This window comes from Pan paniscus, chromosome 1, assembly GCF_029289425.2.
Source record: "Pan paniscus chromosome 1, NHGRI_mPanPan1-v2.0_pri, whole genome shotgun sequence".
Taxonomy (NCBI): Eukaryota; Metazoa; Chordata; class Mammalia; order Primates; family Hominidae; genus Pan; species Pan paniscus.
Window position 1 is genome coordinate 64,402,311 of NC_073249.2, and position 25,950 is coordinate 64,428,260.

Here is a 25,950-nt window from a genome sequence, read left to right on the forward strand (position 1 = left end):
GAGCCCTTCAGCCCGCGGCTGCACTGTGGGAGCCTCTTTCTGGGCTGGCCAAGGCCAGAGCCAGCTCCCTCAGCTTGCGGGGAGGTGTGGAGGGAGAGACGCGGGCGGGAACCGGGGCTGCCCATGGCGCTTGAGGGCCAGCGCGAGTTCCGGGTGGGCATGGGCTCAGCGTGTCCCGCACTCGGAGCAGCCAGCCGCCCCGCCATCCCTGCCGGCCCTGGGCAGTGAGGGGCTTAGCACCTGGGCCAGCAGCTGCTGTGCTCGACTTCTCGCTGGGCCTTAGCTGCATCCCCGCGGGGCAGGGCTCGGGAACTGCAGCCCGCCATGCCTGAGCCTCCGCCGCCCAACCGTGGGCTCCTGCGCAGCCCAAGCCTCCCCCACGAGCGCCGCCCCCTGCTCCACGGCGCCCAGTCCCATCGACCACCCAAAGGCTGAGGAGTGCGGGTGAACGGGGCAGGACTGACAAGCAGCTCCACCTGTGCCCCTGTGCAGGATCCACTGGGTGAAGCCAGCTGGGCTCCGGAGTCTGGTGGGGACTTAGAGAACCTTTATGTCTAGCTAAGGGATTGTAAATACACCAATGGGCACTCTGTATCTAGCTCAAGGTTTGTAAATACACCAATCAGTACCCTGTGTCTAGCTCAGGGTTTGTGAATGCACCAATGGACACTCTGTATCTGGCTACTCTGGTGGGGACTTGGAGAACCTTTGTGTGGACACTCTGTATCTAGCTAATCTAGTGGTGACGTGGAGAACTTTTGTGTCTAGATCAGGGATTGTAAACGCACCAATCAGCATCCTGTCAAAACGGACCAATCAGCTCTTTGTAAAATGGACCAATCGGCTCTCTGTAAAATGGACCAATCAGCAGGATGTGGGTGGGGCCAGAAAAGAGAATAAAAGCAGGCTGCCCAGCCAGCAGTGGCAACTCGCTGGGGTCCCCTTTGATGCTCTAATTTGGATATAATTTTACCTCACTAAATCCCTCACCTTCAATCAAAACACCTTTCCCACGTGCCCTTCAGAGTCCACGAAGTTGCTGCCAGATCCCAGCTTAAATCACGTTTCGCTTTCACAGATCTCCCTCCCGGGCAAGGTGGTGGGGTGGATAATGAAGTTTGGCACCTGGTCTAAAGGGCCCCAGTAGGTTAGGATAGGAACTACCACTTCTCAGGTCTGTTTTCTTTTTCCAGAAGAGGGCAAGACCAGTAGAGAACTGACTCAGCGTCTCCGACACGAGGAGAGCTGCACGCAGACAAAACAGACCCGGGGGGTGAAAAGTGGAAGTAAACTGGTGTTTGTGGCACCACTGATAGTATTACACCTTCTCTGACTTCTCCAATATTTTTTTCCCCAAGTGACTCAATCTTCTCACCCAAACCAGGCCAAATGAGGGGTTAGTTGTTCGACTTCTTCTCAGAGTGCCTCTCTTCTTCCTCACACTCTCCACGCCGCCTCTCCGCACACGCCACTTCCCCCCTGACCCTTAAGTTAAGGGCTCATGCCCAACTAGATCCTAATGTCCACGACGAGCAGCTCCAGTCTAGGGGGGGTTGCCTAGAAGTAGGTCTGACGCCGAGCAATCTAATCTCCCACGTCTGATCTCTCAGGCTATTGTGCCTCGAGGGGAAGTCAGAACAGGTGAGGGCGGCTTGAGGGAACCAGTTCCGGGACAGGCAACGCACAGGGCGGCGAAAGTGAGGGTGCGGGGCAAGGAACGGAGGGAGGGACAAAGGCGCGATAAGGAACGAGGGCGCCCCCCGAGCGCCGCCCATCTCCTCAGGATCACCTTGCGCTGACCTAGTTACACCGAGAAGGAAGGAACCCCAGTAGACCAGGGAGGACGGCGGGGCGGGATGTGGGCGGGGCCGCGGGCGGGGCGGGGCTTAGAGTGGGATCTTTATGGGGCTCGCCTGTGATTTGCAGATGGATTCGAGACGGAAGCGGGCTGGGAGGCGTCGGCGGCGGCAGCGCACGTGGTGACGTGCGAGGGGGTGCGGCGCGAGCGGTCGGCGGCGGCGGAGGCAGTGTCTCCCGGTCGCGCGTGGAGGTCGGTCGCTCGGAGCTGCTAGGCGCAGTTTCTCCGCCTGCTGCTTCGGCGCGGCTGTGTCGGCGAGCGAGCGAGTTCCCGCGAGTTCTCGGTGGCGCTCCCCCTTCCTTTCAGTCTCCACGGACTGGCCCCTCGTCCTTCTACTTGACCGCTCCCGTCTTCCCCCGCCTTCTGGCGCTTTCCGTTGGGCCGATTCCCGCCCGCTTCCTCCTGCTTCCCATCGAAGCTCTAGAGATGAATGTTTCCATCTCTTCAGAGATGAACCAGGTAATACGCGCTGGTTCTACGAACGACAGATGAGGGAGACGGCGCGGCTAGAATCCGAGAAGAAGGGATGGCGCCGCGGATGGGAAGAGGGTGGGAGGCGCGGAAGCGGTGTCCTCATCAGGGGAGGCAGCCCCAAGCGGCCGCCGCCGCCCTCTGGGACGTGAAGCCCGCGCTCCAGCGCTGCCATGGTTGCCAAGTTGCGTTGGCGGCCGAGAGCGGGCGCCGGTCGCCTCGGAGAGCGCGGAGGCTGGAGCCCCTTTGCTACACTGGCGCGGGTGAGGCAGGCTGGGAGGAACAAGAGTTTTTTGTTCGAAGGGTTTTGGGGGGCCTGGGTTAGGGCGCCGCGGGGCGGGGATGACCCGCCGGAAGGAGGGCGCGGGACTCCCCGTTCTTGCTGTCAGGAACGGACGCCTCGCCTCGGGTTTGCCTGGGGTTTGGGATTCTCTTCTGGAAGAGCTCTCGCGACTCGGCTCGTGTGGGCGGGCAGCCAGCCCCGGGCCTGGAGTAGGGTGGCACGGAGTCCCCGATCGCCGTGGGCCGCGGGGTCCTTTGTTCCCGCTCCACGTTGCCCGCTTTTCTTGCCAAGCGCGGGGAGAAGGGGGCGGGAGGAGGGAGGGAGCGGCTGCCCTGACGTGTCGGTACTGAGTGACTGCGGGGCTGGCCAATCCGGGGCGGGGGTGTGCGGGTGCTGGGGGCCTCGCCTCGCCGCCTGCGGAGTGGGCGCCGGCCTGGCTGCGCGAGGAGGAAGGCCTGGGACGCTCTTTCTTTTTTCTGAAAGAAATCAGTGGCAAGATTTGCTCTTTTTCCGTCCCTCCACGCTTTTGGTTAAGTGTCTCTGATTATAAGCTCTTGATGATAGGAAGGTATCAGGCTGAGGGTTGAACCTAGGGTAACTTGAACCACTACTTGAGAACTACATTTACTTTTTCCCCCAATACGTAGTGGACATATCTATTGGTTTGAGACAGCTGACATTTCAAGGAGAAATCAGATGTCCAAAAGGGCGCATTTTTGTGATGGAGCGTGCAGTGATGGAGCGTTAGAACACCTTGGCATCAAGCTATTCGTTGAGTGTGTCGTGGTCTTCTGTCTACTAATAGATGACAACTCTGGAAGCCTAGTACCACTCTTAACAGATGAATAAGTACAGCATGGACTAGACTGCCACAGGCCATGCTTTCTTTTAATAATTCTAGCACCAGTGATTAATTTAGGAAAAACAAAATACTGATGATTACTTTTAGGCTAAAGCCTGCTGACACTTCTGTCTTAAAGATACTGAAAGAGTAGTTGTATTTGTTAAGTCTGGACGTGAGGTAAACATGGACTTTAGAATTGAATTGAGACTAGTATCATTTAACGCCAGCTGGCAGGCTACTTATCAAGCTTATAATTTGGTAGCCAGAGGTAAACGGAACTTGAGCCACTGACCAAAGAGAGCCCTGGAATGGTTTTCCTCTGTGTTTTCCTAATAGATGATATCTCTGGTTAACTAATAGATACTAATTTCTATAGCCATTGTCTTAATTTGTAGTTGATTTTCTAAGTTTCCCCCCAAGACAAAACATTTCAGGTTTTAGTCTTAGTTTTAAATTAGTGTCTTTTTGGCTACTTGCTTTTGGAAGGTGGGATTTTTTCTTGCTTGAAGGATTTGTTAGATGGTAATTAAATGTAGTTTTGCAAATACGTTTTTAAATATAAATGTTTTCCTGTTAAGGAAGTATCTTAATTGATATTAAGATGAAGTAACACTAAGTCAGTCATTTCATCCACTTTTTAGCAGTGCGATTGTATAGTCAAATCCTGCAAGTAGGAATTATTAAAGGTTGGGGGTCTTCCCACCATGTCATGTGCATGTGCTAGTGTGTGTGTAAATTGAAGTATTGTGAGTAAGAGATTGATTTCTGGGTTTTTGTTAAAACAACAGAAAATACATACGTGTAAACTACAAGTTGTATATCTTGTAAATGTTTCTGAACCTATACTTAACATCATACTATTATATTTTTGTTATTAACATGCAGATACCTCAGCATTAGAACGTCTCAAACCAAATTCTTCCTTTCCTTCCTTCCCTTCTCCATGTAGCAAACTATAAACGACTTTGTGTTATGCTTTTTGGTAATTGATTTTAATAAGGATGCCACATATCTTAATTTTGATAATTGATGTTAATAAGGATGCCACATATCTAAGATAAAATATCTTAAGTCCTCACTGCCTTAAAGGAGCATGGGTGTACAGAATCTTAACTGCCCTGTTTCCATGCTTTACTCATTCCTCTAGACCATCCCCCACACTTCTGCTAGGATGCCCTATGCTTCCTTGTTTAAATCCTTCACCTACTTTCCATGCTTAGCATTGTTTAAACCTTGGAATTAGGCTCTCTTACTTCCTCGCCCACTATTACCATATGCATCCTGCAAATCTACAATCTATTGAAACTGAAGTAGCTGCAGTTTCTGGAATATATTTGCTATCATACCTTTTTTCCTTTCTGCTCAAGCTATTTCACAGCTTGTTTTATCTTTCTGACTGGCCTGTGAAGTGTTCCAGGCTAGAGAACTGAGTTAACTTCTATTGTGTTATGATATGAGCATTCCATTTCAGTTTGTGCCTTCCATATGTTTGGTGCTACATATGTTTGTGTTGTAGTGAAAGAATTACAAAACTATGAGCATGGATAGAATGAATGAGTTCAGCGAGTTTTCATATACATGGATGGTGATGGTGGTTTTAGAGGTTACTTTGGAAAGCTGTAACTTCTGGTTTTAAAAAGATGTGTTGATTTACTTTGTATTATAAAGTCTTTCCTTTAAAAATGCAGCTGATGGCTACTTGGTGGGAGCTGACTGCCCTCAAACGATTGCCTTTGTTTTATCTTGGTCTTACTGAAGGCCAGAGACAAATTTTAGCAGAGGCCATATTGTGCCTACCTTTTTAACAACTCTTTGATAAGACCTGTTGAATTGTATTTCACTTAAGCTCATCTTTCTGGGCTGTGAACTTCTGGGTGTTATTAAAGCAGTTTAATTACTCATTTATGAGTCTTCGGTATCCCTTGCAGTGGCCATAGAAGTATGCTGAATTTATCTGAATATATTGTATTTGATCCTAGTTTTAATTTTAAATGTGTAAGAAAAGTGACCTAGGTGTAGATTTAGTTGAAAGTGTATTTTAAACACCAAACAATTCTACGTTTCATACTCTTATATGACTCTGGGATGTCTGGACTTTTGGTTTGGATTTTCAAAGAAAACAATTTTCCCCATTTTTTAATTCCACTAGTTATCGTGCTTGAGTTTTATAGACCAAATAAGATCTCCTGTCAATTTGGGGAGTAGTTTAAAACTCTTGATTTGCCCTAGCTCACTTTAATGAAAGTAAATAGGAACTTTCAAAAACATGGTTTTACAGACAGGAATTGATCTGATCCCCTCCAAACTTGAGGTGGGCGGGAAGTAGGTATAGAGTGTATGAGGACAATAATTGAATAAAGTAAGTTTGCATTAACTTAAATGTCATCTAGATTTGGGCTGGCTTTTAAAATCAAGTAGCTTTGTACTCTGATCAGTAGATATTAAAGAGATGAGGTTCATATTATGACCTTGATGTACTAAAAATCAGGTACTGTCATGGAATTAGAGTAAAAAATAAATAAAAATCAAGCACTAAATACAGGATTCATTTTACTGCAAAACTCATAATAATATTGTACAAATTTGTCTGATGCAAATTGCCCCAAAAATTCTCCAGTGTTTTCTCCAAGGGCTGCAGTAATTTTAACCATTTTTTTCCAAAATAAATTTTAGGTAGAACATTCAATTTGTCAAATATAGTAAGTGGATACCATTTTTATTTTTTGTTAGATCAAGTTTACAAGTAAAAAGTGAATAAAACTGGTCAAAGTTTAAAATAGTACCTTCATATTATAATGTTTTTGGCTTTTCAGAGGATGCATTTTAATATAACAATTTGCATGGGGACTCCTTCCTCTTATTTTAAGAGCAGCTTATGAAACTGAAGTTAGGAGTTGCCAACTATGCCTGTGAGTTGACCATGCCAGTATAAATCATATATATATGAAAATTTTCTTAGTTTGAGCCAGGTCTTGGCTGAAAATGTTTGAAGGTTTCTTTAGGATAGTGTGTTCTCTCTGTGTAGAAAGAATTATGTATATTTGGAAAACATTTGTTAGAACTAGTTTCTTAGAGAAAAGCCAAATTAACTAACCTAGATAAAAGGTAGAGCAGAGGAAATCAATATTACCTAATGCTGTGATATAGTTTTGATGCAAGGGTAAGCATTCACAACAATCCCAACCCGAATTGGCATTATTGGGTTTCCTTGAAATGAAACCTGTTACAGAGAGACCTGTTAGGACACATGTTGAACTAAACATAGTAGGTTTGTTGAATTCGAACTGGACCAGCCTGCAGTGGAGTCCTGTGGTAAGTGATTATTCACTTTGACGTAATTGTTAGATTTAGAATTGTTGTATTGATGTATAAGGCAGATAATCTTAAGATATCCATAAAAATGAATATATTTGCACATATTTCAGGTAAGTTATTCCTTAGTTCTGGTTTCCAGAGTTAATAGTGGTGTAATAGCAGTTCAGGTGAACTGCTGAATTTGACACTAGTACCATCTGAATTTGACACTAGTAATTGATGATGTGAAAATGAAGGAGGGAGAATAGGTAGGAGGACTGATTACCTTGAAGATTAGGTTTGAACCAGAATGATTCCATTAATAGTTTATTACTGTGTATGAGAAAAATGATTATACAAAGCACAGGCATCAGTATTTTCCCTTCTGTTTAGTTTATTCCAACAAATTACTCATCTTTTTGTTCAAGTTTTTAGGCTAGTCCTGGTAGAGAGGAGATGGGATGGATACAAAAGATGAACAAGACAGAAGGTTTGCCCATGAGTCAAGGAAGATAAACAAGTATATATAAATACAGCATGAAACAGACCAGCTGGAAGATCATAAATACCCCTCAGATAGGGTTCTAAATGTGGAGGATGAGGAGAAACTGCTTCCCAACTGGGAGCATTTGGCAGAGGCTCTATGGCTGTAAGATTTCCTCTGGCAGAGGTTGGGTTAAGGGCCTTCCAGGTAGAGAGAAGAACTTGAACAAAGTTAACAGAGCCTGGGAAGTGCAGAGTTCATTTTGAGGAACAGTAACATAGTATATATGCTTGGGAATAATGCCTAAGGTTGCTTGCTGGCTCAAAACAGATCTCATGTTTGCATATTAGTTGGAAATTAATAATAAAGAATATTAGAATTAAACAGTATTGACATTTGTTTTGTAGTCTTGTGCTTTTGTACCTCTCATAAACATAGGTCATTAGCCCCTGCCCTTTGGGAAAGGACTTTTTTTTTTTTTAATCACTTGGGTTGTTGCAAGTTAAATGAAAAATGTTTATGTGGAATTGCATTTGTGTTCTTTTTTTATGTAATGGGAATATTTTTGCCATTTATCTCAAATCTCTTGAAGATCAGGACTTGTTTTACATGATCTGCTCTACCTAGATCAATGACAGTCTTTGATCATTCTGAATATCTAACTTAAATTTATCATTGTTATAGATTATGATGCATCATTATCACAGAAGAAATTCGTGTCTATAGCTTTTAAGGACTTGATTACATCATTTTCAAGCCTGATAGTTTTGGAATCACCATTAGAGCTTAAGACACACCTGCCTTCATTTCAACCACCTGTCTTCATACCCTGACGAAGTGCACCTTTTAACACTCCTTTGTCCTTGGATTACTTAAGAGTTCCCAGAAATACATTTGCCACCAACAGAGTAGGTAAGTGAATGTTCTCTGCCTAGTCCAGTATTAAGACACATTGTTTTTCTGAAGACGGTATGTCGAGTACAGTAAACCTTTCATATTCTTTTTTTAAAGGCAGAGAAGTCAGTAATCATTTGAGTATAAAAAATTTTTCATATTTTTCTTTTCTATATTTTGACTTTAAATAAATCAGTTACTTCAAATTAAAATTTCTTACTGCCTTTTTTTTTTTTCCTTAAAGAGATAAGATCTCTGTTGTCCAGGCTGGAGTGCAGTGGTGGGATCATAGCTCACTGCAGCCTGGAACTCCTGGGCTCAAGTGCTTCTCCTGCCTCAGCCTTCCTAGTACCTGGGACTACAGGTGTGCGCCACCACCATGACTGCCTAATTTTTACATTTTTTGTAGAGACAGGATTTCACTATGTTTCCCAGACGGGTCTCAAACTCCTGGGCTCAAGCAATCTTCTTGCCTTGGCCTCCCTATTACTGTTCTTTATTTTATTTTATTTTTTAAGATGGAGTCTCTCTGTTGCCCAGGCTGGAGTACAGTGGCACAATCTCAGCTGACTGCAACCTTTGCCTCACAAGCGATTCTCCTGCCTCAGCCCCCACAAGTAGCTGGGATTACAGGCGCCCGCCACCATGCCTGGCTAAATTTTGTATTTTTAGTAGAGATAGGGTTTCACCATGTTGGCCAGGCTGGTCTTGAACTGCTGACCTCAAATGATCCACCTGTCTCGGCCTCCCAAAGTGCTGGGATTACAGGTGTGAGCCATAGCGCCCAGCCTATCACTGTTTTTTAATTATGCATTTTGTGTAGTCATTAGTCAGTTGTTTATAAGTAATGGTAAAATGCAAAAAAGTTGTAAGTTCCCATTTATATTTATATAATCTGATGACATAAGTGATTTAGAATATATGAAAGAAAGGAACAGAATATAAGTTCATCTTTTTAAATCACTGTATATGTTTCAAAACATTTATAAAAATAATTTCGTAGATACAGTGACAAGACTAATCAGACTTTTTAAGTTTGTGTACTAGGCAAGGGAGGAAGACATTAGGCAATTTTCTGCATATAAATCTTGATTATATATAATTTTGAAGACTAGAAGCAAATTGGGGGCCCTTTAAGACAACTGAAAAAGGCTAGGATTAGGATAAGTAACAGTTTTTCTCATTTGTGGGTAAAGGAATGACAGGAGCCCAAATCCAAGGAAACCTATATGTACTGGCTATTTCACCCTTTCAGGCTTTTAGATTACTTGTTATATGGGTTTGGGCAGGATGGAGTTTCATTTCCTTCCCTTCAGAATGAATTTGCTTAATAGGCATGGGAACCCGGCCAAAATTGTCGAGATAGCTGCTACTGTTTGAATCCTTTAAAAGTCTTATGACCAAAGTATTAGGGAACAAAGACTTGGACATTCAACACAGGTGTTGTTTCAGCTAAGTTTTTGTGTGATGAAATTTTTATGTGTTGTTTATAGGATGGAATTTGAGAATAAAGAGACTGTATTACTCTTTAGCATTATATTTTTAAAACCGTCAGTTGCAAGTAAAATAACTCAGCTTTCTTTTCATCATCTAGCCAAATTTATAAGGAAAAATGATTCCCAATGGATATTTGATGTTTGAGGATGAAAATTTTATTGAGTCTTCTGTTGCCAAATTAAATGCCCTGAGGAAAAGTGGCCAGTTCTGTGATGTTCGACTTCAGGTATTTAAAACTTAATTCAAAATTTATAGAATTTTTTATTACTAAAAGCCATAAGTTCTTAGATTTGCTTATTTCTTTTTCATAGGCATTTAATGAAATGATTTTTTAAAAGAATACTGAGAAATGTAAGATAAAGGAATCTGATATAGTAATTAGCTAGAGAAGCACATAATCCACAATACTTATAATTATAATTCTTCATAATTTCAGGTCTGTGGCCATGAAATGTTAGCACACAGAGCAGTGCTAGCTTGCTGCAGTCCCTATTTATTTGAAATCTTTAATAGTGATAGTGATCCTCATGGAATTTCTCACGTTAAATTTGATGATCTCAATCCAGAAGCTGTTGAAGTCTTGTTGAATTATGCCTACACTGCTCAGTAAGTACATTTGAAGTAAACCATATAATTAGGGAATATCTTCAGAAAATTCCAAGTCTTGCTACATATATTTAAATTAAGTGTGTTTTAAGGCTTTGGTATCATAAGTAACTTTTTTTTTAAATAGGTTGAAAGCAGATAAGGAATTGGTAAAAGATGTTTATTCTGCAGCAAAAAAGCTGAAGATGGATCGAGTAAAGCAGGTAGAGTATCAGAAGTAAATAAAATCATTTATGGAGTCTTATTTTGTGTGATTGCAATGCTGAATTTGTCATAAAACATCTTGTTAGTTTCAACGACTTGAACATGTCCCTTTTTTCCCTCAGAGTAGTCAATATGTTATTTTAACTGTTTGGCTATAATAATGTAGCAAGATCACACTTCTTCTCAGATAATTTGGGCTAAAGTCTGACCCTTTCAGCAGTCTTCTCTGGTAGTGTGGCTATGTCAGCCTTTGATAGCATGAATTAAAATTAATGTTTTTCTTAAGAGTTAATCACATAACTTATGTCCTCAATTCTGTGTTCTCCTAAACTTCCTGTGCTCTCTAAAAGTATTCCTTCTAGAATTTAATGCCAGTAAAAAGTACTTTTGGAAAACAGGCATTTAATCCCCTAGTGCATGGGGGTCAGTAAACTTAAGGCCTACTGGCCAGCTGCCTATTTTTATAAAGTTTTATTCAAACACAGCCATGTGTGTTCATTTACATATGGTCTATGCTGCTTTCCAGCTACAGTGACGGAATTGAGCAGTTGTGACAAACAGAATGGCCTACAAGCCTAAAATGCTTTTACTATCTGGCCCTTTAAGAAAAAGTTTGATTTGCTAGCCCTTCTTCTAATACCACTCCTTTGTTCAAAAATCCTTCCTTAATTTACAGTACATATCCCCGCATTTAGTTTCTAGATTTTCCCTTAAATAGTTGCTGTCTTTCCAAAACTATTTCCTAGTTATCTTTTCTCCAACCAAATTAAATTGTTTGCAGCATCTTCTCTACTTCTGTCTGCATTCAACATCAACATCATCTCTCCTGTAGAGCCCAGTTCAGATACTGCATTTCATGAAGCCTTACCAAATTATTCTACTTGAAAATACTTATGTGAACTTACATAGCATTTCAATTTGTTGTACCTCTCCTTAAACTAAAACTTACATATCTGTATGGCATAATTAGATGTTTATCATTTGTATACGTGTTATTACCACTATTAACATTTGTTGTATTAAGACAGTGATTTTTGATTCTTTGTATCTTCACATAGTCTTTACCACACTGAACATTAAATATTTGTTGAATAAAAGATATGTAAGTGTTGGCACTCATATATTTCTTTTCCAAGGTTTGTGGTGATTATTTACTGTCTAGAATGGATGTTACCAGCTGCATCTCTTACCGAAATTTTGCAAGTTGTATGGGAGACTCCCGTTTGTTGAATAAGGTTGATGCTTATATTCAGGAGCATTTGTTACAAATTTCTGAAGAGGAGGAGTTTCTTAAGCTTCCAAGGCTAAAGGTAAGGAGTAAAGTCTATAAACAGATGTATACTATCTAGTTCCAGGCATGGAATCTTGGTCTGTGTTTCAAGCAAGTGAGTAATGATTATGAAATAATACATTGAAATTATATTGTTATTCTTAGCAGCGTAATGGGTTCCTCCCTACCAGTTTGTTTACTTTGTTTTTGATTCAGTAATCAAATTCCTTACAAATTCCTGGTTCCTTACAAAGTAGAGTAAATGTATGGAATGAATTGTGCATCTGTGACAACTTTATTATGAAATTGGGAATTAAGCTGAGAACTAGGAGCCCAACACTGATCCATGTCATTGTTTTTCCCAATTCTAGTTGGAGGTAATGCTTGAAGATAATGTTTGCTTGCCCAGCAATGGCAAATTATATACAAAGGTAATCAACTGGGTGCAGCGTAGCATCTGGGAGAATGGAGACAGTCTGGAAGAGCTGATGGAAGAGGTTAGTTTTAAAGTAAATGGGATTCAACCATTTTTAAAAATTATTTTGCTATAACATGAAGGATTCCCTTTCACTTTTATTTTATAACCATCACCCTAAAGAATTTAAATTTTGCTATAGGTACCCCTAAGCTGAGAAACAGGGGGGGTGTCCAGGTGAGCTGAATGAACTGTTCAGTTTGGTCTTCTGCTTTTCTATTTTTATTTCTTTGCTTATTATGTGCTGTTAACTTTCTTTAAAGTAGCATGTAATTTGCTTTAGAAATGGGAAGTGGTACTGAAATTTTCTGTAGATTCTTAATTTTTCTTCACAGGTTTTTGCTTTAAATTTGACAAGTAGGTAAAAGCTTCTAATGGTTGTTCCTCCCCATTGATTTATCTCCCCATAGGTTTATTAACAAAACTAGGATACCCAAGACTGAAGAAACAAGAAGAAACCTCAAGTGTATTGACACGTAAAGAAGCAGCAGTCCTGCCCCAGTTCTCCTAAGAAAAATCCGCTGTGGGCAGAGAACGATGATGATTTAATGGTGTTTACTCCTTTACAGGATTCTTGTCTTTAAAGCTGTGTGTTTTTCAATGGTGTTGTTCATACATATAGTCACTCACTTAACTTGGGCTACTTTAAAAAAAAATACACAAGATAAAATTGATGGAGAAATGGTGGGAATTGAAAACATGCAGGTGGAGCAGTGGAGTAACCTTGAGTTTCTCTCTCCACTTAAACCTTTCAGAGTTCCTTTATGAGGGCTTACCAAATCTGTTAGGCCTGCGGAAACACTGTCATCATTATGTTCTAAAAGGGCTAACAGATTATCTTTAAATTCTATGATTCCCACTTGAAAGTCAGATGCATTTGCCATGTATTTGCATCTGTCTCAATGGAGATGACTCTACAGCTTGCTTGAATTTTTGCATTTGTTTTTTCTTTGTTTTTCTTGACATTGCTTACAGGAAGGAAATATGTTTATGCAAACCAGACCACTTATCTGCAAAGGTGTAAACTATATTCAGTATTTTATTGTAAATATGTATATTCTTTAAGAGTATATATTGTACTAGTGCTTTTTTTCTTACTGTTATATGATAGAAGCTATGAAAAAAATGAAGATTTCTTTCAAGCCAATCAAGCCAACGACTCTTCAGCCAGTATTGGAAGATTTTGTATTTGATTTTGGTTTTTTGTTTTTGTTTTTTAATTTTTACCACCATGACATGTATTTTTCTTTACCTCCGGATCCTGCCAGAGTAATATGTCAAGAAGCTCAAGAAGCACACTGGAGGTTACCTTGAGGCGTTTGTGTAATCTGCATACTAGTGGAGTAGCCATGGTGACCGTAGCCACATGGGTGTTCTGTTGCTGTTTTGCAGGTTCAAACCTTGTACTACTCAGCTGATCACAAGCTGCTTGATGGGAACCTACTAGATGGACAGGCTGAGGTGTTTGGCAGTGATGATGACCACATTCAGTTTGTGCAGGTACACATTGCACAGTCTGAGGTAACCTCAGGTTAAAATTTGACTAGAGAATTTGATAGCATACTTAAATTTTCCTTTAATAAAGGAAAGTGGACCAATTTCATTGGTATAACTGGACAGAAACATTTTTGGGAGAAAACAAGCATATCTTAGAGTTAGTATTTTTGCCACATGAAAAGATATTAACAAATTAGGAAACCCTATTGAAATTTTTTTCTCATAAAGCAGGAATTACAAACAGTAAAGGCCAATAAGATGGAACAATATAGAAATTATTTGGGAAGATTATGAAAAGCAGTTGTTTGTGTCAGGCATGACTGATAGCTTTTTTTAAAAAGGGGCAGGGGGACTTAAATTGTTGATGGCTATGAAAGAAATTTTTGGATGTTACCTTAACTACTGAGCTGTCTTACTGGAAATTAGAAATGGTATAGTTAAGTTGGACTATACAATGTAATAAGTCTAAAAGTGGTGGATCATATGTTAAAACCTGATCTAGATGTTTCTTTAACCAAGATGAATTAAAATATAGTAGAGTTCCACTGTGCTGATTGAGTTACTTTGCCTTTTATAAAATCCAATTTCATTTTTCCCCTATGAGTAAACACATAATTATTCAGACACATTATCAACAATTACTAGAGAACAAACTTCTCAGGTATAAATTTTTTAAGTTTATGGACAAATACAGAAAAGTACACAAGTCATAATTACCACATAGTGAACCTACCAGTGTAAACACTACCCAAGTCAAGAAGAGGTTTCTAGCATCCCGGCAGCCTTTCTCTTGCCTCTTCCCAACCGTTTCCGTATAGTGCTCCCAAAGGAAACCATTATCCTACCTTCTGACACATTAAATTAGTTTGGCTATGCTTGAAAAAATTTATATAAATGGTCATATAGTATATATTTTTATTTGGCCTTTAGCTCAAATTATGTTTTTGAGGGACAAGCTATAAAGCAGTCGACTCAGCCCAGACTAAGGAATGCTTTTCTTTAAAAATCAGAGGGTAAGTGGTAGACTTAGTAGTAGCCTATATGGTTACAAATTATCAGGTGTTAGCTCTCTCTGGTGTCCTGTGGCAACAGTGAGTTAATATTTCTAAAAGTTTTGGAATTTGAATTAGTTGAGAACCTATGTTTGTGCATTTTGAATATATTGAGGATATTTTCCCCCTTAACTCTAAACATTTTGAGTTAACATTTTAAAAGTACATTTTCAACATGCAGAGGTTGAGTGCCCAATAAGTGGCAGGCCATAATGTTCGGTATGGCAACACAAAAATGTGTAAGAGACAGTTTCTGCTTGTAGGACCTTCTAAGAGTGGGCAAAACCATACAGGCTTATAAGAGGTAGCTACGAAAGGCCTAAAGGAGAGGACACAGTGAGACAGGAGAGAAGCCAGGGATATTTCACACAAGAGGTAACTTGTGAGCAGTGTTAGGATTTAGAGGAGTCTGCATAGCAGATAAAGGGAGAGGTGTTAGCAAAGAGTATCTGCAAGGATGATACTCTTGGAATTGCAGGTCATAAGACTGGGAAAGTAGGTAAATGCTCCCTGAATGGGGCTTATACTTTATCCTATAGGCAGTGGGAAGCCTTAGGTAAGAATACAGTGATACGAAAGTTTTGCATTCACTTTAGTAATGGTGAAAAACTGGGGAACAGTCTATTAGGTGGCAGTCTTTGGGCTGGGATATCCCAACTGATTTCTGGTTTTATTTTCTAAAATTGTTGCCTTGGACCCTTCCTATTTTTATAACCAGACACAGAAAATCAATAAAAGTTTGAGCCCAGTTTATAGACTATTGCCAGCAGTAGTTCAGGTTTTAAAAAAATGATGAGGGCTTAATCTAGGGGCATGAAGGAGAAAGGATAGATTTTTTATTTATGTCTATATATAAATAGACATTTATATTTACAAAGGTTGACTTAGCAGGCCTTAGTGATTGCTTAGCAAGATTAGGGAAAAGAAAGAACTTGAGAATAAGTGGGATTCTGACGTGTGACTCATTAGAATGTGATGCCATGAATAGAGATCATGAAGAGGATGAGAGGGACACATGTTAGACTTCAGGAATAGAAAAAGGAGGTTGAGAAGAAGCCATTAGAAAAGTCAGAGGACAATAAGAATCTAATCGTGTTGTAAAAGCTACCTAAGGTAGGAGAAGAAAGTTTGAAGGAGGACTAAACACTGTCAAGTTCTCTGGGAGGTCATGTAAAATAAGGTTTAGGGATATATTCTTTACATATAAAGGATTTAATCAGCATTTCTATATTAGGCTTGTTATTAGGCATTGCTTTTGGGCCTTTCTCTTTCACAGTCATTTTCTCTTAATTATAGTTTGTACATTAGAACAGTTTTTTTACTTCAATACAGCCTCAATGTAAGCATCATCCATTTGTGATATTTGGATCCCTTCTTCCCATAGGCTGGGATGAGGTTTTATGTACCTTGTAATTCATAATAATAGATAAGGTTAGATAAGTCTAACCTTATTTTTTATTCTTAATATTCATAGTATAAAAGTGATATGAAAGATGCATTCACAACTTTAGTAACAGTGGAAAACAGCCTGTCATAGTGTAAATCTGTTTTATACTATGACATAACTTGTCATAGTATAAAAAGGATGGGGTTTATCTTCATAATTCCTAATCTTTATTTTAGTTGTATTGCCTTGAGCAATGCATATCTTCTTGAGTTTCAATATTTTTATCTATAAAATGGGTAGATAATATCACCCTCACTGGACTAAAAGAGATGATGTAAATAAAGTACCTAGTAATACCTAGGTACATAGTAAACATCTAAGTGGAATTTAATCATAACCATTGATAATGATACATTCCCTGCCTTTTCTCAAAATAGCCTACGTATGTTGTAACCACACTCAGGCCTAACTTTTGATATAGCTTTTTCTTAATAGCTTCAAGTAGCTAGCAAAATCTTTTTCTCAATTACTTGTTATATGGCTTTTTGCTTCCACTAGCAACAGAAATTTCCATTAGAAATTTTACCTATCCATGTGTTCTGGTCATCTGGACCAGCACAAGTGGGATGAGCAAACTAGGCCAGGTGCTGAAGTTGCTACCTGTTCATTTGGCAGTTCCTCTCAGAGTAGTCTTTACTCTTCCAATTCCATATGATCATATCCTTTGGAAGTGGCAAAGGCTAAAGTAATTGGAAGGAAGCCATCAAGGAAAACTCATACATGAGAACACATGTGTAAAGTAGTTCTCTTACAATCATTTGGAAATTGGCAGCTTTGTTCATTTCTCCCTCTTTAGTGTTCCTATATATTCTACTTTTGTGAATATTTGGTTGTTTTTAGTAATGTTTCATTTCTGATTACTATTTTCTTGTGTTTTGATGTAATTTTGTCTAGAAAACCACTCTATAATACCTATAAGGTAATCCTAAAGAAATATTCTTTCAGTGTTTCTTGTAATTGCCACTTTTTTCCTGTCAAGTACTTTCAGAGAAACTGGATGAATCTATATCTGCTTACGTTTTGCTGGCATTGTATGAAGGATACCTGTACATATGATTTAGTTAGGTTTGACAATTTCATGAAAATAGTGGGTTAAATGTATTCTCTGTTAATTCACACTATTTTAAATTTATAACATTCTTTTAGAAGATTCTATACTTAATATAAAAATAATTATAGATTGGTTTTTTCTTCTGCTGAGGTCTTGATTTGCAACATGTTTTTCAAATTGTTAAAACTGAGCTTTTTCTTACCTAGGCTAATTGTGTAGGTGTAGTTGTCTCATCATTGAGTGGAGATGGAAGTATGCCAGTAATTTGTGTCATTTGGAAAGTGTTGGCTTGAGTTAAAGTTAGTGTCCTATAAATGTCATATATAGGTGAAGGATACTCAGTGTTGTGGAATAGCTCAGGAACAAAGGTACATCAGATATGGTCTTTGGCTAGGTTTCTGTAGCTACCTTTTGATTTTGCAGAAAAAGCCACCACGTGAGAATGGCCATAAGCAGATAAGTAGCAGTTCAACTGGATGTCTCTCTTCTCCAAATGCTACAGTACAAAGCCCTAAGCATGAGTGGAAAATCGTTGCTTCAGAAAAGACTTCAAGTAAGTATATGACACTTGCCAGATTGTTTTCAGCTTACCTATTTTTAAGAAGGAGTGTTGCCAATTTAATACCTCTTAAATTGACTACTCGAGGAAAAAACTCAGAAGCAATTAAATTTGGAAAACGAGAGCAGATTGTTCCAGTCTGGGATGTGGAGACTGGAGTCCAATTCAGGATCATATACACAAACCAAAAGTAATAATTACATCTTAAACATGGAACTCTTGTGCTTACAGATAACACTTACTTGTGCCTGGCTGTGCTGGATGGTATATTCTGTGTCATTTTTCTTCATGGGAGAAACAGCCCACAGAGCTCACCAACAAGTACTCCAAAACTAAGTAAGAGTTTAAGCTTTGAGATGCAACAAGATGAGCTAATCGAAAAGCCCATGTCTCCTATGCAGTACGCACGATCTGGTCTGGGAACAGCAGAGATGAATGGCAAACTCATAGCTGCAGGTAAGAACAGAAGCATTCAACTGGCTAAGCATGTAGATGGGCATTTTTGTGATATGCAAACTTTCAAAGAGAGGGTTTAATATGCCATCTTTCACGGCAATCCAATAAGATAGGGAAATAACAATACTATTGAATATGGCTAACCTTCAGTTCAATGTCTGTATCTAATTTTTAAAAAAATTATGTCGTGGCTAAATTTTTCTAATATTCAAGCCGAGACTAAGCAGTTTATTTGTACTGATAATGCGATTTTTCAGCTATTACAAGCACTTAGTTAAAAGATCAACTAAGGCATCCTTAAAAAGTTTTAATACTTTTTCTCATTGTGCAGATTTCTTAAACTTACAGGACTGGAAACCATGGTCCAGTTTAATATTTTAAACATAAATCTTTATGGTTTTATTTTTTACCAGGTGGCTATAACAGAGAGGAATGTCTTCGAACAGTCGAATGCTATAATCCACATACAGATCACTGGTCCTTTCTTGCTCCCATGAGAACACCAAGAGCCCGATTTCAAATGGCTGTACTCATGGTAAGCGCATTATGTTGGAGGAGCAACCCCTATTTAGCTTTTTCCTCGTAACTTCAGGATGTTAGAAATTCTCATCTCTCACTTTTGGCATAGGGCCAGCTCTATGTGGTAGGTGGATCGAATGGCCACTCAGATGACCTGAGTTGTGGAGAGATGTATGATTCAAACATAGATGACTGGATTCCTGTTCCAGAATTGAGAACTAACCGTTGTAATGCAGGTAATAATAGTTTTCTCCTGAGATATCCAGTATTTAAATATGATAAATTATCAATATGTAACTTTATTTTATACTTACATAGGAGTGTGTGCTCTGAATGGAAAGTTATACATCGTTGGTGGCTCTGATCCATATGGTCAAAAAGGACTGAAAAATTGTGATGTATTTGACCCTGTAACAAAGTTGTGGACAAGCTGTGCTCCTCTTAACATTCGTAAGTTGATTTTTTTTCCTTTTTTTTTTTAAAGACCTTCAAATCAACAGTATGTGTAGTATACACTTAGAGTCTGGGAGATGTAGCAATAATCTTGACTTGACTTTTCTTGTAGGGAGACACCAGTCTGCAGTCTGTGAGCTTGGTGGTTATTTGTACATAATCGGAGGTGCAGAATCTTGGAATTGTCTGAACACAGTAGAACGATACAATCCTGAAAATAATACCTGGACTTTAATTGCACCCATGAATGTGGCTAGGCGAGGAGCTGGAGTGGCTGTTCTTAATGGTGAGTGTTGGGATTTGGAGAGGTGAAGAGTAGATAGTGGCAAGACTTTGTTCTAAAACTCTGAGAGAAAAGGCCAATGATGACTATAGTTGTACAGTTAAGAATTCAGAAGCAGTCATCTCTTTTGATGCAATGGAGATTAGGGTGATTTGTCCTTTAGAAATATATTTTCTAATCAAAGACTTATAATTCTTGATATATAACTTAATTCACCAGTCTTTTGATGGGTGCACTGAGTGAATTTCCAAGTCATTTTCTTCTATAAAACATATCCATAATGCATCATCTTGAATTTTGAGTTTCCCCTTCTTTACAGCCAGAATTTAAAGAATCTGATCTGCAAAACAAATGCAAATCCCTAGTCTTTTCCAACTGTCTACTCCATACCTAATTGGAAATACAACCTTTAGACTATTTTAACAAGTTTCCAAAGTATTAAACTTTTTAAATGTAGACATAGCTTTCTTTCCACCTCCATTTTATTGACTTTTAATGTCTAATTATATAATCATAATTTAAAAGTTAGCATTGTTTTTGGTACCAGGCTGAACCTTAGCAGGCTTATGGCTCAACTGGTGAAGGCTTAAGTGTAGACACAGCCTGTTGGCCTAGAGCCCTGTCAGCGTGCTTTACAGATACATAGAATGCAAGCTGGTTAAGTGATGGTCAAATGAAAAAATAATGAATTTGAGAATCATTAATAAAATTTTTTCTAAGCTACAGAGTATTTATTGCTAACATTGTATCTATTTGAAAATAATCATAACTCTGTTTCCAGAAGAAATTTCTGTACCACAATCATTTTATTTTTTTAATTGAGACATGGTCTCACTGTGTTGCCCAGGCTGGTCTCGAACCCCTGGGCTCATGCAGTCCTCCCACCTCAGGCTCCCATAGTATTGGGATTATAGGCATGAGCCACCACATCTGGCCCCAAAATCATTTTATACAGTTGGAAAGCCCTAAGATATTTTTCTGCTTTCCTATAATCTCTTCTGAGCTTAATTCTGTACATTGGGCTGATATAAAGTCCAGTGCACAGAACTATTCTGGTTTGCTACTTAGTAGCTGCATCTGTAGGATAATTGTCCAGCTTCTTCCTGCTTTTCTTCTTCTCTGAAATAATAATAGTAACTACCACAGAGTTGGTGAAAATTGTACTTATTTAGATGCTGCTACTGCTTCCTCTCCCTCCCCCTTTTAAGTTGCCTAAGTTCCACGTGGGAATGGTTTTTTTATTGATTTGATTCCCAGCTCTTAGAGAGTATTTGTCATATTAGGCATTTAATAAATTCTTTTTGACAAAACGAACAGGCATTTCTATTTTTAAAACCACTGATTTTTAAGCAAAAGACAGATTTAGGGGAGTTTTACCTTATTACACTTTAATCTCTGGATTTACCCCATCTCATTTCTCTTTTAGGAAAACTGTTTGTATGTGGTGGCTTTGATGGTTCTCATGCCATCAGTTGTGTGGAAATGTATGATCCAACTAGAAATGAATGGAAGATGATGGGAAATATGACTTCACCAAGGAGCAATGCTGGGATTGCAACTGTAGGGAACACCATTTATGCAGTGGGAGGATTCGATGGCAATGAATTTCTGAATACGGTGGAAGTCTATAACCTTGAGTCAAATGAATGGAGCCCCTATACAAAGATTTTCCAGTTTTAACAAATTTAAGACCCTCTCAAACTAACAGGCTTAGTGATGTAATTATGGTTAGTAGAGGTACACTTGTGAATAAAGAGGGTGGGTGGGTATAGATGTTGCTAACAGCAACACAAAGCTTTTGCATATTGCATATTATTAAACATGCTGTACATACTTTTTGTGTTTATTTGGAAAGGAATGCAAAGATGAAGGTCTGTTTTGTGTACTTTTAAGACTTTGGTTATTTTACTTTTTGGAAAAGAATAAACCAAGAATTGATTGGGCACATCATTTCAAGAAGTCCCCTCTCCTCCACATTTGTTTTGCCAATTTGCACATTAAATGACTCTTCCCTCAAATGTGTACTATGGGGTAAAAGGGGTAGGGTTTAAAGATGTAGACAGTTGGGTTTTTTAAGGGCCCTTTTTCAATAACTGGAACACTCTATAACAAAGGATACTTATTTAAATAGATGACATTGACTATTTTTGTTTTTATTAAAAGGAAGCTTACATGCCTACCAATATTTAATCTTTTATGATTGCCTTTTTATAACTTTTTATATTCTCAGCAGAGTGCTTTACCAATTGAAGTAAAATGTGGCAGGCTGGAGTTATTGAAGCAGAATGGCAGTCTTCAGTTTGCAGAGTAGGGGTCTGTCTTTTAAACTCTGAGTGCAAACTTCAGAGTTCTTGCCTTGGCTGCAGTTTTTTTCCTTCAAGAATGCAGTACTAACATTTATTTGAGTGGAGTTACTGAACAGTAACATAGCTGTGATTTTTGGTATTTGAAACACTGGTTTTAAATATTTTGACTTGTTGAGGGTATGTTTTATATAGCAAGACATTATATAGCAGTAAAAAATGGTGTTTTATCTTCTATATAATTCCTGTTTTTATTATTAACAAAACAGTCCTAAATAGCAGCCCTCAATTGTGAAAAAAATTACTTTAAACTACATTAGGTTGTGAATGCAGGTTTTATCAGAACTATGTTTTTGTTCAGTTTATCTGTTCATATGGATAAATATTGGTTGGGATGACTTGGTGTCTAATGTGTAGTGCTACACACCTAACTTATGGGGCCAAAATAGCATGTCCTAATGCTTGCTGCTGATTTAAACACATTAAAGGTACTTTGCAGGAAATCCTTGCACCATGGGATTAATATCCAATTGCTGCTTGTACACTCATTCATTACTAAAAGTATTGAGAAATTTTTTTTCCAGTAATGAGCTTAAGAAATTTGTGGAAAATAACTCACCTGGCATCTTACATCTGAAATAAGGAATGATATAAGGTTTTTTTTTCTCACAGAAGATGAAGCACACAGGAACCTAATGGGCCAACTGGGATGAGATGACTATTCTGAGATGACTATTCAGTGGCTAACTTGGGTTAGGAAGAAAATAATTAGGTATTTTCTCCAAATGTTCACTGGTACTCTGCCACTTTATTTCTCTCATCTGTTACACAAAGAAAGAACCACCAGGAAAGGAAATCAGTTTGGTTGGTAACTCTGTAATTCCTAACTATCACTGGTTTGGTTCTGGACTAAAACTACATTGACAGATTGAATTTGCCTAATATGATGACTGTTTTTAATATGGATCTGTATGTGTTCTATTCAGCACAAGGAAATAAAATTTTAGTTGAGGATTCAGCACTAAAATCCTTGAGATCACTTCTCATTTCATAAGTGACATGCTTAATGCAAATAATATATGGGAATACTTTGGGTCAAAGTTTTCCTGCATTACCTTGGATGCCAAAGAGGTAGTTTGGTGGCCAAAAAGTATCTTTTTTAAGAAGCTGTTGTAGCTAGTCTGCATGAACATGAGAAGTTTCCATAAAGGAAAAAAAGCAGTGCTCAGTGGCCATTTGTTACTGTTAATCTGTATCTAAAAGGTACATACTTTCTTCAGAGAGGGAGAAAATGGCATAGCCTCAGCACAATTTAAAAAAAAAAAAAAAAGCTTTTTAACCAGTAGGAATTTTTGAATAGTTTCAAAATAATATTGATAATACCACACTTCTGGTCAATTTAATAAAACACTCTAAATTTCCTAAAAAGGTAGAAAAGCTATAAAATATCTAAACCAAATATTATTGGTTATACTCGGGTGGATCTTTTATTATGAACTTTAAATGTAGGGTTCTGATTTTTGGCTTCTAGTGTGTCATGTACTTTACCACTGCTCAACATGTTTTCAAATTCCCAATATAATAATCATATTTTAGGGAAAATCCAGGATTTGAGTATGTGATATGTCATTAGAATCCTTGCTTAATTAACAAATTAGGTGTGTGCCCTATTACTTCTCCTGACCTCAGAATTCTTAAAATTGAAGTAGGCAAAGGAGGAGCCCCAGTAGGACATTTCTGTAACTGCATGCAGAGTTGCCTTCAGAAAAGTGAATATGATTCATGGAAAATTCAGTTGCTGTCGTAATTTACATGCAGCTGCTTTTTGTTCCAAAAAAAAAAGATCTGAAGAGTCAGCAAGTGAGACATAAGATACAAAGTTAATTAACTAGGTGTAAAGGAGAAAGAAAAATACTCATATATGAATCCTTAAATCCTTGGTAAGACTGAGCTACAAGTTTCATCCCATAAACAGGTTTTATTAAGTTAAATCAGTGTCTCTAGGTTAAAAAGGAGTAATTGCTATGAATTGCAGATATCCTTCATAATAAAACTGCCAGTTTCTCAAGAATATTAATGACACTTTGAACAACAAGTAGAGTTTATAAACAGGAACATACAAACTCATGTGAATGTCATGGGTTCTTCAACCTATGAGCATCAATAATCTTGGCCAATAAAATAATGAACTTTATTAACAGCTCCACACCTTATTGGGTGGAGAGAACAAAGGTGAGAAGCAAAACTCAATCATTATGCTGGATCTGTGTGGAATGCCTTTAACAGAGGCATATATCTGAATAGAGGCCACACACTTGCTCAGGATGACCAAAGGAAGTAACATAATTTTAGCCAGAAAAAAAAGGCACACAGAAAGACCTAACTTGGAGTAATGAAACTACTGAGATGAAATGTCCAGCAAGGTAATAAGATGAGATCTGTTAAAACGATTTTTAAATGGGTAAAATATTTGAAGACACTTTGCAAAAGAAGTTGATGCCATAAGAACACAGGAAAATACTATCATAAATCATTAAGAAAATGTAAATTAAAACCAAAATGGCATACACCTATTGAAACTGAATATACCAAATTCTGCTTACGATGCAGAGCAACTTGAACTCATACATTGCTGGAGGAACTGCAAAGGTGCACAGGCAGTTTAAAAAACAATCCATCCATTTTCTAATAATCTGTGACAAAGCAATCCCATTCATAGGTATTTACCCAAGTGAAGGAACATATTCACACAAACCTGTATGTGAATATAGCAGCTTTATTCATAATCACCAAAAACTGAATTCAGTGAAGTAGCCTTCCACCTGGTGAATGAATAAATTTGTACATCCATGGCAATGCAATACTTCTTGGGAATAAAATAATGAACTACTGATAATATGGATAAGTCTCAAGCATCATGCTAAATAAAAAGCCAGACTCAAAAGCCTCCATTAGCTGGGCATAGTGGCATGCACTTGTAGTCCCAGCTACTCAGGAGGCTGAGGTGAGAGGATTGCCTGAGCCCAGGAGTTCGAGGCTGTAGTATGCTATAATGTCTGAACAGCCACTGCACTTGGGCAACATAGCAAGACCCTGTCTCTTAAAAAAACAGTCTCCATTTATATAGCATTCAGGAATAGGAAAAACTGCAGGGAAGGCAAACACATCAATGGCCTCCTGAGCTGGGAATGGGAGTTAATTACAAAGGGACATGGAATTTTTAGGGGTGGTGTGACTTCAGTATCTTGACTGCTGATGATTGATTACATGTTTGACAGAACTCACAGAACTCTACACTTACGAAGGAAAAAAAGTTTTGTTTTTCTAGCTTAACCAAAGTGGTACCAAACCTTTAAAATATCAAGCTTAGAAGAAGGGCTAGAACATGTCCATATTTTACCTCATTAGAAATAAAGAATAGGATGTTGAAAATGGTTTGTGCTTTAAGAAGACTGAACCAAGCTAGTAGCTCGGATTTGGGTGTCCACCACCTCACCTTCCAGGCTTATAACTGGTAATTCTGCTCAAGAATCTGTCCTCAGTGTTTTCAACATCGAGAATTAATTTGAGACAAACTACATCTAGTTCATAAACAAAGCTAGAATTAAAAAGGATTCCTGTCACAGGCCAAAACTAGTCTACAAACCCTCAGGGTGGCCAATTCTTGCTTTTAACAACAGCCAAAGATATTAAAGAATTCCATGAATACAGAGATGGATTTTTAAAAATACAAGTATATATAATACTAAAACCCTCAGGAAAGCCAACATCTTGAGGTACTCTGGCTCCAGAAGAATCCATTTCTGTGGGCCATATTCCAAGATCTAAGAGGTGTAACTGTTTGACTTTACTGAGTGGCTTTTCACCTGACAGACCAGACAAACTTAAAAGCTTTCAAGTCAAACTTTGGTAGGCAAAGGTAAAGTATGTCTTTTGTTTTAGAGTAGGTGAGCCTGCAGGTCAATTTGTCAAAAATATTAACTAACCACAACTATGAGACACTACACACAGTGTAGTTCCTGCCTTCATGGAGCTCAGTTCTGTTCACTGGAGTGGGTTTTATATATACCCAATAAATAGAAGTGTGACTGGCCTGTCCAATCTCGAAGTCAGAAAAGGGCCATGGGTAGCATCACATCCTTAGAGACTG

General features: G+C 38.8%; 1 protein-coding gene across 1 annotated transcript; it reads left to right on the forward strand.

Moving 5' to 3' along the window:
• The first annotated feature begins 959 nt into the window (after positions 1 to 959).
• On the forward strand, positions 960 to 22,827 carry IVNS1ABP (influenza virus NS1A binding protein). Its single transcript, XM_003815601.6, has 15 exons — positions 960 to 2,317; positions 7,919 to 8,146; positions 9,723 to 9,851; positions 10,062 to 10,231; positions 10,359 to 10,434; positions 11,572 to 11,745; positions 12,077 to 12,202; positions 13,573 to 13,680; positions 17,651 to 17,780; positions 18,018 to 18,242; positions 18,656 to 18,777; positions 18,871 to 18,997; positions 19,080 to 19,211; positions 19,327 to 19,500; positions 20,924 to 22,827. Exons 3-15 carry the CDS (start codon positions 9,741 to 9,743, stop codon positions 21,175 to 21,177), a joined length of 1,929 nt encoding a protein of 642 aa, XP_003815649.1. The 5' UTR covers positions 960 to 2,317; positions 7,919 to 8,146; positions 9,723 to 9,740; the 3' UTR covers positions 21,178 to 22,827.
• The last annotated feature ends 3,123 nt before the right edge of the window (positions 22,828 to 25,950 follow it).